The sequence below is a fragment of the Pezoporus wallicus genome, unplaced genomic scaffold (genome assembly GCF_028554395.1).
Source record: "Pezoporus wallicus isolate ANWC-B61680 ecotype Strahan unplaced genomic scaffold, APGP_CSIRO_Pwel_v1 contig_8143, whole genome shotgun sequence".
In the NCBI taxonomy this organism is placed as follows: domain Eukaryota; kingdom Metazoa; phylum Chordata; class Aves; order Psittaciformes; family Psittacidae; genus Pezoporus; species Pezoporus wallicus.
The window spans coordinates 165,027-178,605 of NW_026636259.1; the positions used below are offsets into that span (position 1 = coordinate 165,027).

Genomic DNA, 13,579 nt, shown 5'->3' on the forward strand with positions numbered 1-13,579 from the left:
CTCCTTATGAAATGATTGCTTGAAAGTTAGACTGAATTAGAAATTCAGCAAGAACTTTTCCACCAAAGCAATTAGGGGAAACCAGTTGATGAAGTGTTAGTATACGGTGACCAACATTTTCACCATGTAGTAGCTCAGCATGGAGTAGTAGTGGGGTTGTTCTGACTTCCTCTCCTGTTCATAGGTTGTCCATGGGTAATTGTGGTTAATGGCTCTTGTGGACTCGGTGACCTGCAGGTAGTAAAACCATGGGATATCCCAACCTTGCTCTGCTTTGCTTGCAGGGAGCGGGGGCCAACGGCATTCGGCTGACCATGGAGAGTGCTCTGACCGCCCGTGACCGGGTGGGCGTCCAGGACTTTGTCCTGCTCGAGAACTTCACCAGTGAAGCAGCATTCATTGAGAACCTGCGGAAGCGCTTCAAGGAGAACTTGATCTATGTGAGTAGCAGAGTGACAGACACCGGTGTTCCTCGGTCACCAGCACTGGGGTGGCTGCTGCAGGCGATGTGCCGTAGCTTTGCTCTGCAGTTGGATTTGGAGGTGGTGGTATCGGCTTTAATAGACTATGGCTGCTTGTGTCAGAAGTAGTGTGGGCTCCTGCCACATTAACAGATGTAGGGACTCGCTGCAGTGCTCTAGCTGAGGTCTGCTGGCATTTACAGCTCTGAAAATCCAACTCACACCACATTCTTCCATTTCGTAAATTCACTTTGTGGTGGGCTTTCAGCAACCCTAGGCTTGAACTCGATCCTGAACCATATATCAGAAATAATGCACTATTCCTGCTTGTTAGAAGCACTAAAACCATTTGCAGGTGCTGTTTATCCAGCAAGGATAACATGGCAAGTGTAACTCCTGCAGTGTCATTCTCACTGTGCTAAGAGGTCGCTTCTTCAGCACCTTTGGCCTCTTTGGAGGCCCTCAGCAGCATCCCCAGCACACTGGGGCAGGCAGCCCTTGTCAACAACACCCAGCTCTCAGAGCAGTCTGGTCTCTTGGAGCATCTGCAGCCAGACCTTCTGTAACCTCTCTGCTTCACGTTCTCTTTTCCAGACGTACATTGGCTCAGTTCTGGTGTCTGTTAATCCATACAAGGAACTGGAAATCTACAGCAAACAGAACATGGAGCGATACCGTGGCGTCAGCTTCTATGAAGTTTCCCCTCACCTGTGAGTGGCCTGTGGGTAAACAGTTGCTCTTGTGCTGCTCCCACGCAGGCGTGTGCAGGAATGACATGTGAAAACAAGCACAGAGGACTGTTCCTTGTCCCACATGCACACTAAAGAGCTAAAGGGATAGAAAGGCTCCTCCAGAGGGTGTGGTGTGCGGCTCTTTCTATTCCTGTTCCTCTCTCCAAAGAGGATGAGTTGCCTTTGCAAGAGCAGTATTTGGAAAGGGAGTTGGTTCCTTCCTGGCTGGAAGAACAGAGCTGCTTACCCAGTCCTGGCAGGACAGGAGTTCATTGTTCCAGGGTTACTTGGGGTTTGTGTTTCCCTCTACACTGCTCCTTCAGCACAGGGCAAAGGAGTGTGTCTCTGAGTGTGGTGCTTTCTTTCCTACCTTGGCTCTTACTGCCTGACCACTATTTATCTGGTATTTCCCTGGTTGCTACGCTACCATCTGTTCCAACTAGCCTGTTGGAACATGGAATGTATTTATTTACATGGTCTGGCCTGCTGAGCATTCCCAATTTCCCATTTAGAAAAAAAAAAACCAACTTTGAGGTTTAGAGTTATTTTTGAAAGCATTTGACTTTTCTGTTGTCTGACTGAAAGAGAAGGATGATGAGAGCTGAGGACATTCAGCTCCAAATTGGGGGGTTTTTTCAGGACCAAATTCTGAGTACCTCTTGGAGGGTTTTTTTTGTGTGGTGTGTGGGGTTTTCTTTTCTTTAAAGACGTCTTGGAAGAGTAAATGATGTTATTTTTGAGCAAACTGTTTGAGTTGTTTCTTATTATTGGCACATAGCCCAAGAGAGTAAGCAAAAGAGAATGCGCTGCAAGCCCAGAGAGGGGGAGAAACACCATCACTTGGGAAAGTCTGAGCACTTGAAGTTGTGTTTGTTAGGATAAAAATGGGATTTTTATGGTGTTTCAGGCTTTTTGTGTGGACCTGTACGGGGGATGATTTAACCTGGCTCGTTCATCCAGCTCCAACCCCCTGCCATGAGCAGGGACACCTTCCACTAGAGCAGCTTGCTCCAAGCCCCTGTGTCCACCCTGGCCTTGAACACTGCCAGGAATTGGGGCAGCCACAGCTTCTCTGGGCACCCTGTGCCAGTGTCTTTAATGTTTTTTAATGGATTGACGAAAACTGCCAGAGATGGGAACTGGGAATAGGCCATAAGCATCTTTAAGTAAAGGGGTTCTGTATGCAGGACTGCTCCCTTCCAGTGCTGTGAAACCCCCAGTGCAGTGTAGAGGCAGTTCTTTAATTAGATTTACATGTATTCGACTGTTTTCAACACACCCTGGAGACAGAACTTGGATAGGAAGAGAAGGACTTGCTGAATTCGGTGGGGTGAGTGTGCAGTTGTGTTGCTAGGTAGCTCGTTGGTGTTGCCTTAGCACCAAGTATTAATAGACTTGAGAAGGCCACGGCAGTTATTTTGGTGTGATTATTTCTAATTAATTTCACAGCATGAGAGTTAAAGAAAAGGGTTGTGAAGTGCATGAAGCAGGATATCTGCTTGATCACCAGCTGAAAATATTGGTGTGGTGGTCTTATGAGCGCACGCTGAAGGGCTGATGCTCCTCTTTTAACTTCTTCCATCGCACCTGTCTGGTCTTTTCCCTCTGTAAGCAGCTGCCACCATTGCCAGATTCATCTTCCTGCTTTCTGGTGTTGGAAGAGTGTGTGTGGTGCTTGATAGAAGATCCTGTCTGCATGGGGAGGAAAAGAGAAGTGAAAGAAAAAGGAGCAAAGGAAGAAGCTGGGTCCAGGGCCAGCAGCAATAAACCTGCCTGGGTACAGGCAGGAGGAAGTATCCAGTATTTTGGGTAGTATTTGGCCAGAGTTGGTGATAGTTTATGTAGCCTCCAGGATGCTGCTTAATCTGTGCTGACTCATCCAATTCTTCCTGCCATCCCAGAGGAGCTGAGAGAGGTTGGGCTGTTCTGGAGCCACCCAGATAGGAAAGTGCAGGTGTGACCTTCCGAGTGTGTCATCACTTCAAATATAAGCTGGATTAAAGATTGATGGGAAACAAGATGTTTCCTGAATGTAAAACTTTTTTGTCCTGCAGGACCAATGCTGAGAGATCCTGTATACTTAGAAAAGGAACTCTGCCTGCACCATTATCTGCACCATTAATCTGGAGAGGGGCTTGGGACAAGGGCCTGCAGGGACAGGCCAAGGGGAATGGCTTTAACCTGCCAGAGGGGAGACTGAGATGAGCTCTTAGGCAGAAGCTCTTCCCTGTGAGGGTGCTGAGGCGCTGGCACAGGGTGCCCAGAGAAGCTGTGGCTGCCCCATCCCTGGCAGTGTTCAAGGCCAGGTTGGACACAGGGGCTTGGAGCAAGCTGCTCTAGTGGAAGGTGTCCCTGCCCGTGGCAGGGGTTGGAGCTGGAGGAGCTTTAAGGTCCCTTCCAACACAAACCAGTCTGGGATTCCATGCTTTAGTCCCTTCCACAGGGACTTCTGTTGTCAGAGTCAAAAAGAACAGTTTTAAAAGGAATTTGATAGATTTGGGCTATGACCCTGCAGAAACTCGGCTCGGTGGTTAGGATGTGCATAGAGATGTCATCCCCAGCACGCAGCCCATGAACACATACTGCTAGGAGTATGCCTCTACTAGGAGTTCCCTCTGCGGATTGGCCTTAGCTGAGGAGTCTCTGCCCTTCACTCGCAGGAACACCCTAACCCCTGGTCATCCTTGTCCCTCAGCTACGCCATCGCAGACAATTCCTATCGCTCCCTGCGCACGGAGAGGAAGGATCAGTGCATCCTGATCTCCGGGGAGAGCGGGGCTGGCAAGACCGAGGCCACCAAGAAGATCCTGCAGTACTACGCCGTGACCTGCCCGGCCAGTCAGCAGGTGGAAACCGTGAAGGACCGACTGTTACAATCCAACCCTGTCCTGGAGGTAAGGCTGGAAGCTTGACCTGGAGTCACTGAGTCACACCAGCAGCACTCACATTTTCCAGCAGAGGAAGTGGGGGCAGATGGACTCCTCTGGGCAGGACCAAGCTGTCAGTGCACACAGGATAGTGGGATAGTGTATCCTGGGAACACTGGTTCATGGTGTGTGGGCAGGATAGTTCACACGACACGCAGGGGAATCCCACTGTGCTTCCAAGCCAAAGGCAGGGCTGTTGCAGCTGAGCTCACCCTTTCCAGTCCACCAGGAGCAATTCTGGAATAGCTGGGCTGCTGGGATAGAAGCATTTGGCGTGGGAAGAGTTTGTAAAGCCACAAGTGGACACATGGGCTGCGGGCAGCTGCCCTCTGATACAAGCATCTGCGGGTGTATTTCCCAGTGCTGTGGTGTCCTCTAGTGTCCAGTCCTGAGCTGTCTTTGTAGTTCCCTTTGATATTTCAGCTCTGTATCAACTGTGTGCTGCATGCACTGGGAAAGGTGCTCCCTGTGAGAGGGAACAGCCCCAGCCCTTTAGGGCATTGCCTACTGGGAGCAGAGCTGTGGGTGACTGAAAGCAAATAGCTGTCATCGAAGAGGAAGCTTTGAAAAGGCTGTCAGACGTGACATATGTTGTCAGCAGCGAACTGGCATTAAAATAAGCTTGCTGGGGTGATGGGAATGTTTTCAGAGGGATATTCCATCTGCAGTGCTTGCACTGGGTATAATGAACAGCGTTGGAATTTGGGTTGCAATCTGTTTCCTTCTTGGTTGCTCTTGCAGAAAGGAAAACCCGAGGCTTTAATGGCTGTAAATAAGCAACTGGCAGCTTCACCAAAGTGTTTATAAATAATCTTACTTGATGCTTACTCCTTTTTCTCTGAATTGTTGTCATTTCAGGCCTTTGGAAATGCAAAAACCCTTCGGAATGACAACTCCAGCCGATTTGGGAAATACATGGATGTGCAGTTTGATTACAGGGTAACTTAATATCTGTGTTACACTTCAGAACTGGTCCTCATCACAGCAGGTCTCTGTTCCCAGCTGTGATCTGAAGATAACCTTTGTCAGGTGTAACTTTGCACAGTGTTTCCTTCCATTCTGATCCAAATTGCTCCACACTGTGAGGATGAACGTAGTGCAAGAACTGTGTAGCTCACCGTGCTGCAGTCATTTAAACATCTCAGTTCATAATCCCTCCACACTCACAGTTCTGCTGCTTTTTGTGTTAAATTCCTTCTGAGAAGGAATTCTACACAAACAGGATCCTATTCAGCGTGTGCTGTAGCCATGACCTGTATAATGGCACGTTATTGTCACCTGAGAGCTCGTTTTGCATACACTTCAGAACTCAAATTGCCACTGTGATACAAAATGACAGCTTATTTTCTGTTTGTAGGCTGTTGTTTCCCATCTTGTTTGTCTTTGAATAGCCCACCAAGAGGCAGGAATGTTTTCCTCTATGTTCATGAGCTAATTCAATGTACCTGGTTTGATTTAGGGAGCTCCTGTCGGGGGCCACATCTTGAACTACCTCCTGGAGAAATCCCGAGTTGTGCACCAGAATCATGGAGAGAGGAACTTCCACATTTTCTACCAGCTGCTAGAAGGAGGGGAAGAGGACTTACTGCGAAGACTGGGCCTCGAGAAGAACCCACAACAGTATCACTACTTAGTAAAGGTGTGTGTTAACCAGTACCTCTTACAATGTTGTTTTATTACAGCATCAGTATACTCTCAGTTGACTTTCTAGTTTCCTTCCCTCACTTCAGAAATAACATTGCTATAAAAAGAAACATATTGAACATGAGTAATGCATCTTTGACAATAACTTACTTAGATCAAACTGTGTCTTTTTAGGGTCACTGTGCAAGGGTCAGTTCCATAAATGATAAAAACGATTGGAAGATCGTGCGAAGAGCTCTGTCCATTATAAGCTTCAAGGACAATGAGGTGGAGGTAAGACATGTTAAACAGCAGAGCTGCTTTTCCTACCTATAGGGAATGTTTTCAGCTTTGATTTGTTATTTCTGCATATGTATCCCCTGAAAAAGCCCTGAAAAGAAACCACAAAATCTCCTTGTAAAGGGTTACTAACACCAAAACCTCACTCACTGCCCTTTGCCACTGTGGCTTCTTGTCATCATCCTGATTCCTCACTGTTGCTCTGCAGGATCTGCTGAGTATTGTGGCCAGTGTCCTGCATCTGGGGAATGTGCAGTTTGCTGCTGATGAGCAAGGAAATGCTCAGGTCACCACAGAGAATCAGATCAAATACCTGGCTAGGGTGAGTATCACCAGGGAGAGAGGCGTTGCAGGAAAATCAATTGTGGAGATTTCCTCATTTAGAACTTGATCCTATTTAGAATATGATTTGGAAGTTTTCATAAGTTTATTTGACCTAAATGAAGTGCAAATATTAACATCAAAACCCTTTAGTTGACAACTTATCCATATGTGATCCGCTGCAAACTTGAGGTTTTCACCTTCAGGCTGTGGGATAGCAGTAGACTTACTCCAGAGAGTTCTACAGAAAGAAGAACCCTCGTGGCTTTGCTTACTCAGTTCTTTGTGCCAGAACAATCAAGCCAGTTTACGTGCTAGGTCGTATCACTGCTGGTGAGCAGGACAGACTGATGCTGCAGAAGTCTTGCAGTGTGAATGGGAAATAAAGGGTTGTTTCACTGGGGTTTTAGGATCAGGCTTTCTGGTGTCTTAAAACTATTACTAATAGATAGAATGTACTGCTTCATTAATGACTTTAATACTTCATTGCTTTGCAGCTTCTAGCAGTTGAAGGCTCCGTTCTTCGAGATGCATTGATCCACAAGAAGATCATAGCCAAAGGGGAAGAGGTAAGAGCATGATCTGGGGATCTGGGAGGCACATGGAATTAAATGAACCAATGATACACCATCAGCTCTTACCAGAACTGAATGTGTCACTCCTCCCTTGTTGAAGGAGGTTGTCAGTGCAGGATCCCACAAGTTGATGGTGACAGTGATGGGAGCTGAGCCTGGACAGGGTGCTGTGGAGTGAACTAGGGGAAACTCAGTCCCTCAGGGGGATGGCTGTTGAGTGGCTTTTGTCTCCTCCTGCACACAGCTCATCAGCCCCCTGAACCTGGAGCAGGCAGCCTACGCAAGGGATGCTCTTGCCAAGGCAATATACGGACGCACTTTCTCCTGGCTGGTGAACAAGGTTAACAAGTCTCTGGCATATGAGGTAAATGAACCTTTTGCTTGCTGGTATCCAACCAGATGTGAAAGGAAATTCTACATCTTTTAGCTGCAAGGCAAAGAAATTACAAACTCTACAAAGGTTTCTAAACTAATCTGTCTTCCATTAAGAGGAGGGTGAAGAGTAAATTCTGTAACTAAGTGGGTAAGATCCAGTGATGGATCATAGCTGTTAGTACATAGCAACATACATCTTTTACCCTGTTGCAGGAAGGAAAGTTTCCAGGCTGGAGAAGCACAACAGTTCTAGGGTTGCTCGATATCTATGGATTTGAGGTTTTCCAGCACAACAGGTTTGTTTCAATCTATATAACTTGAGTTTTGAGTAAATTCTGTGTGACTTCATTCATTGTGGTGTTTCTCTCCGTTGTGAAATGAGCTGTCTCTGAGGCCATCTGGGTTTGGTCTCACACAGAGTAATTAATCATGGAATTCCAGAGTGGTTTGGGTTGGAAGGAACCTTAAAGCTCCTCCAGCTCCAACCCCTGCCATGGGCAGGGACCCCTTCCACCAGAGCAGCTTGCTCCAAGCCCCTGTGTCCAACCTGGCCTTGAACACTGCCAGGGATGGGGCAGCCACAGCTTCTCTGGGCACCCTGTGCCAGCGCCTCAGCACCCTCACAGGGAAGAGCTTCTGCCTAAGAACTAATTTATAGTTAATAAATAAACATTTCCCCAATTTTCTTCTATTTCTCTTGATTTACACTGAGAGATTCATGCTGCTGCCCACTGATGAGAGCTTCTTTTACTTGTGGAACAGTGTTAGTGATTATTTCTCTGATTTTTGTTTGCAGCTTTGAGCAGTTTTGTATTAATTATTGTAATGAAAAATTGCAGCAGCTCTTCATAGAGCTCACATTAAAGTCAGAACAAGAGGAGTACGAGTCAGAAGGCATAGCGGTAAGAGCCACTATCATCACTTCCACTTTCTCCTTTGTAGCATCTCCTGCAGGCCAGAGCTCAGGTTAGAAAAGGAGCTGCTGATTTATCGTGGTCTCTAAAGTAGATGACTTAAAGAGCTTCCCTTTTTCCTTTCTTTCTGAAGTACTTTGTGTGATACAGCTAAAAGTGCGTAATGCCATTGCAGTCTTTGCTTCAAAAAGATGCTTTCTAAAGGGAATCTTAGGAAGGCAAATTCAGGAGTGAAAAAGCTTTGTTTCCAAGTTGACAGAAAGATTCTTTTAGTGAGGTGCTGCCCAAAATGTTCTGAAATGTTCATTTTTTCCAGGCCAGAACAGTTTTCACCCAAATGTGGTTTCTTGTCTTTGCAGTGGGAGCCGGTTCAGTATTTCAATAACAAAATAATCTGTGATTTGGTGGAGGAGAAGTTCAAAGGCATCATTTCTATTCTGGTGAGTTGACAACACCTTCTTGGATGAAAAAACTGGGGCAGTGTAATGCAAACCAGGGGCAAGAACCCTGAAAATAATGGTTTCATCTTCTACAAGGGCTGTTTGAGCAGGTGGGGAGAGCACGGGTACACTGAACAGTGACATATTGTGCCATGGTGCTCTGCTGAGAACAGTAGGAACTCGGCACTGGAATGGGTGTGTTTGTAGGACGAAGAGTGCCTGAGACCTGGGGATGCCACAGATACAACCTTCTTGGAGAAACTGGAGGAAACCGTGAAGAACCATCCTCATTTTCTCACGTGAGTGGTCGCACAGTTACACTGGTAGGATCCCAGTAATAAAGCCCAGAGCTTTATTAACTCCTAGATAACATTATAACTCCTGGTGTTTAAAACCATCCAAGGTGTACTGGATCCCATGTGAAAGATGATGTTCTCTTTTGCAAAGAGCCTTGACTGTGAGTTAAGATAATAGTAAGCTGTCAACACAACTCTCTCGCTCTTCTCAAGAGTATGCTTCAGGTTAAAGCAGGAACAACAAAAGTCTGGTTACTGACTTACCTCTTCCTGGCACAATTCCATATTTCACCTTTCAGATTGCTTGCTTCTGTTTTGGAGCTCCAAATGTCTTTTTATTCTTACTGGATGCTCTGCTTATGCTCTCAGAGTGGGATCTCTGCACCTTCATGAGTACGCCAGCCTGCTGCCAGCATCTCTCTGCCCTCTTGCCTGCTGCCTCTCCTCTAGTTTCATGTGCACACAGAACCACCCCACAACCTCACCAGGAAGCTGAAAGTTCACCCTTTGGAAATAACAATGGCAGAAAATGGATTTATGTTTATGATTTGCTGGTTGAGAGCTCTTCCCTTTTGGCCTTGAAAATCAGCAAGTGGGGTTTATCCCCTGCTCCCTTCCACATTCACACAGTCCCACTCTGGGTCAGATGCTGTAGTGCCTTATGAGGAGGATCCCCCATGAAACAGAGGTTTGCTCCTCCTAAAGCCCCTTTGCTTCCTCCCCAGGCACAAACTCGCTGACCAGAAGACCCGCAAGTCCCTGGGCCGGGAAGAGTTCCGACTCCTGCACTATGCTGGAGAGGTCACCTACAGCGTTGCAGGTCAGTGTGTGCATCATCATCTCTGCTGCCTCTCACCCTCCTCCTGTCCTGCCCTTTGAATTCAAACAGCTTCACTATAGAGCAAAGAAAACTTGACTACGTCCACACCTCATTTGCTGAACCAGATGAATTTCCCACCTCACACTCCTGCCCTGCCTGTGATGTTCCTATGGAACACAGGTGGCAGCCTGAGCCGTTTCTTTTGTCCTCCAGGTTTTCTGGATAAAAACAATGACCTTCTCTTTCGGAACCTGAAAGAGGTGAGTGTGGATGGAGGATGTTTCCAACTCGGCACAACGAGGAGTTGGGTTTAAAATGAGGGGGTGGCACCTGAGGGGAAAGGGTTCTTCTAGACTCCACCTGGTGAACGCACACCCGCTACGAAAAGACAAATTGAGGTGCCCAAAGTTCACTTTATTATGAAGTATCAAATCAAAAAGCCCCCAGACGAGCAGTTTTGTGCCACGTTTCTTTGCTAGTTCTCTGTGCTTTCTCTCTGACAATGTCTCTCTTTGCAGACCATGTGCAACTCTGAGAATCCAATCATAAACCAGTGTTTTGACAGGACAGAGCTGACGGACAAGAAGAGACCTGAAACGGTAGGGACACAAAGCTGGCTGGAAGTGTGGCTATTCCCTCTTGTTAAGACATATCCTACCTAACACAGGGATCTGGGTGCAAACCTCTTCTGTTTAAAGCTGGCAGACTGAGGTGTGTTCTGTGGTCACAGTACTAGCTCTGAGTTATCACTTCATGGAGTTTTCTTTCTTTTCTCCTAGGCAGCAACTCAGTTTAAAAACAGCCTCTCCAAGCTCATGGAAATTCTGATGTCCAAAGAACCCTCCTACATTCGCTGCATGAAACCCAACGATGCAAAACAGGCTGGTATGACCCTGGTGACTCCCTTCTTACATAGACACGAGGTCCCAGGCAGGGAGGCACAGGATAAAGAACTGTGGGATTCTGTTGTTTGGGCTTGGTGCCAGAGCTGCCTGTGGGGAGGTGATGGCACAGGAGTCACAGTGGGAGCACTGCTCTTGGGTGGAGTAGGGTCACGTTTAAAGCGAGTAATTATTAACCTTTATAACTTCCTTTTAATGACCTTTATTCTCCATCTTCCTCCTTGCATGCAGAGAACATCCTAAAGGAGAACTTTGGTTTGGAACTAAAGATAAATGTATAGTAAAGCGGGATGTGGGACTTGCAGCGTGAGGATGGGTTAGAGGTTAAAGATAATTGTGCAGGACATAAGAACTGACCATTCCCCATCTCCAGATGAAGGGTCAGCTATGTTCTGATCATGTTTCTCTCTTTCCATGCTCTCTTAAGACCGATTTGATGAAGTTCTCATCCGACACCAGGTGAAGTACTTGGGCCTGATGGAGAACCTCCGCGTGCGCAGAGCCGGCTTTGCCTATCGGAGGAAATACGAAGTCTTCCTGCAGAGGTGGGACCTCCTTGAGCTGCTCTCTCCTTGCTCTCGGTCCCATAGATGCTCAGAGCAGCAAAGGGCCTTTCCCTGTAGGGACTGGACTTGTTCTTTCCCTAAAGTTCCTTCTGCTCTGGATTCCCAGGTACAAATCCCTTTGTCCAGAAACGTGGCCCACGTGGGACGCGCGGCCCCACGACGGGGTGGCTGTGCTGGTGAAGCATCTGGGCTACAAACAGGAAGAGTACAAAATGGGACGGTGAGTTCTGCCCTTTCCTTCGTTTGAGGTGATGAATCATTGGATGTCCGTGTCATTGCTTTTAAATAGGGCTTCTCTAAGGGGTGAGATTAGAGAGCCCAAAGGGGGGATGCTGAGGGCAGGAAGTGAACTCCTCCAGCTTGTCAGACATCATTCTGCATTTCTATTTCTAGAACAAAGATTTTTATCCGCTTTCCCAAGACTTTGTTTGCAACGGAAGATGCTCTGGAAGTGAGGAAGCAGAGCCTGGGTGAGTCACACACTGCAGCAGCTTCACGGACAGTGGGTGGCTGAGTTCTGATGATGGTTTTCTGCTTTTTTGTTTAAAAGATTGAGCCTTTTTTGACTAAAATTTGCTTGGTCCCAATTCCCAACTGCTCCTTTTCTTGCCACTTCAGCCACAAAGATGCAGGCCACGTGGAGGGGTTTCTACCGTCGAAAGAAATTCTTGCACATGAAACACTCAGGTATGAGAAAAAGAGAGAGAAAGGCAAGGGCAGGGCTGGGAATTGCGTGGTTTGAGGTGGCTGCTGCTGTCAGAGGTGGTTTGTGTTTGCTGTGCGAGAAGGAACATCCCCAGAGCCTTGCTGGGAGTAGAGTGGAAGGTGTCGGTGTGGTCCCCAGTGATTCCACGTGGGAGACTGAGCAGGAGAAGCAAACTCAATCGTGTTCTCCCAGCACTTCCCATCTGCCAGTGCTTTTAACTGCTGGTTTGTATTACTTTTAGCAATAGCCATCCAGTCCTGGTGGCGGGGAACGCTGGGGCGCAGGAAAGCTGCCAAGAGGAAGTGGGCAGTGGAGACTATCAGAAGGTATGTGAAGGATAACCCAGGCCCTCAACTGGGCACTTGGGTCTCGGCAGTGAGGTGATAGGAATAAACTTGCTTGTCCCCAAAGTACTTTTAAAACAGGTTCTGACTTGTAAATGAAGCCCAGAACACGGTTGGCAAGAAGCAGGTTCCAGATAGCCCTGATTTTGGTCACTGTTCTGATACCAGTTCTGCTTCCTCAGGTTCATCAAAGGTTTCATTTACCGGAACCACCCGCGGTGCCCAGAGAACGAGTATTTCCTGGATTACATCCGCTTCTCCTTCCTCATGAACCTCAAACGGAACCTGCCAAAGAACGTTCTGGACAAGTCCTGGCCGACTCCTCCTCCATCGCTCTGTGAGGTGGGTACAGGGTGGATGGGAGGGCACTGGGGCAGTGGTGGTGAAGTGAGGGGACCCTCCACTAGCAGTGCAAGGAGGAGCCAGGCTTTCACACGGCTTATCTACATCGGCATCTCTACCTCAGCGTCTCTACTGGTAGAGTTAATCCAGACGTCACCACAAGATGTAATTACAGCACAAGATGTAGTTACTAGAGCTGGAGTTGGGAGTGCAGTGCTATGGCAGCACCATTTGAGAATCAGAGTCACAGGTTGGTTTGGGTTGAAAGGGACCTTAAAGCTCATCCAGTTCCAACCCTCAGTTGGGTTTTTATCTGCTCAAAACAAGGTGCTGCAGAAAGTCCTGGTTGGTTTACCCAACGAAAGGCCCTTGATTGCTCAATTGCAGGCACTGGATGCAAGGCAGGGCACAGCAGTGTAAGGGGAGCATCTGGGTGCTCCTTCTCCAGTGTAACGCAGGTGGAGAGCATTGAATGGAAACCCTCTTAGAAAGGGGGGAAATAAGCTTCCTGGTATTGAATTTTAGAAGGAACTCTCAGTACTTAAATGCTGTTTGAATGCAGTGATGCAGTTTCTGAGGTTTTCTCATCTCTCCCTGCGGTTTGAGTTGGTTTGTCAACAGTTTGAAGCTCCTTTCATTCATGGTGTGATTTCCTGCGCAGGCTTCCCAGCTCCTGCGCCAGCTCTGCATGCAGAACATGGTCTGGACCTACTGCAAGAGAATCAGCCCCGAGTGGAAGCAGCAGGTACGAGGTCACTTGATGTTATTTCACAACCTACACTGGTGTCCCCAGGAGGGGAGGGACAGAGGAACTACTCTAAGGGGACTCCCTGCAGCAGGGCTGAGGTGGAGGAGCTCATTTAATGGCTCCACAGACACATTGTGGGGTGTTTTTAGGTTAAATACAAAAACCTAATGGACTAGATACGCATAAAA

The 13,579-nt window shown here is 47.5% G+C and overlaps 1 protein-coding gene across 5 annotated transcripts in view; it reads left to right on the forward strand.

The window, feature by feature from the left end:
* Nucleotides 1–13,579, forward strand: part of MYO1C (myosin IC) — a 52,350-nt gene that overhangs the window by 33,774 nt on the left and 4,997 nt on the right. For all 5 annotated transcript variants that reach the window (XM_057399476.1, XM_057399479.1, XM_057399481.1 and 2 more), the window contains exons 2-25: nucleotides 285–440; nucleotides 1,056–1,171; nucleotides 3,888–4,086; nucleotides 4,978–5,058; nucleotides 5,579–5,758; nucleotides 5,938–6,036; nucleotides 6,251–6,364; nucleotides 6,861–6,932; nucleotides 7,183–7,302; nucleotides 7,527–7,609; nucleotides 8,110–8,215; nucleotides 8,587–8,667; nucleotides 8,875–8,966; nucleotides 9,689–9,783; nucleotides 9,997–10,043; nucleotides 10,302–10,382; nucleotides 10,563–10,668; nucleotides 11,113–11,230; nucleotides 11,358–11,471; nucleotides 11,645–11,721; nucleotides 11,870–11,938; nucleotides 12,199–12,283; nucleotides 12,484–12,643; nucleotides 13,305–13,388. In XM_057399476.1, the coding sequence (XP_057255459.1) occupies nucleotides 285–440; nucleotides 1,056–1,171; nucleotides 3,888–4,086; nucleotides 4,978–5,058; nucleotides 5,579–5,758; nucleotides 5,938–6,036; nucleotides 6,251–6,364; nucleotides 6,861–6,932; nucleotides 7,183–7,302; nucleotides 7,527–7,609; nucleotides 8,110–8,215; nucleotides 8,587–8,667; nucleotides 8,875–8,966; nucleotides 9,689–9,783; nucleotides 9,997–10,043; nucleotides 10,302–10,382; nucleotides 10,563–10,668; nucleotides 11,113–11,230; nucleotides 11,358–11,471; nucleotides 11,645–11,721; nucleotides 11,870–11,938; nucleotides 12,199–12,283; nucleotides 12,484–12,643; nucleotides 13,305–13,388 (2,535 nt within the window). The remainder of the gene's footprint in view (nucleotides 1–284; nucleotides 441–1,055; nucleotides 1,172–3,887; nucleotides 4,087–4,977; nucleotides 5,059–5,578; nucleotides 5,759–5,937; nucleotides 6,037–6,250; nucleotides 6,365–6,860; nucleotides 6,933–7,182; nucleotides 7,303–7,526; nucleotides 7,610–8,109; nucleotides 8,216–8,586; nucleotides 8,668–8,874; nucleotides 8,967–9,688; nucleotides 9,784–9,996; nucleotides 10,044–10,301; nucleotides 10,383–10,562; nucleotides 10,669–11,112; nucleotides 11,231–11,357; nucleotides 11,472–11,644; nucleotides 11,722–11,869; nucleotides 11,939–12,198; nucleotides 12,284–12,483; nucleotides 12,644–13,304; nucleotides 13,389–13,579) is intronic.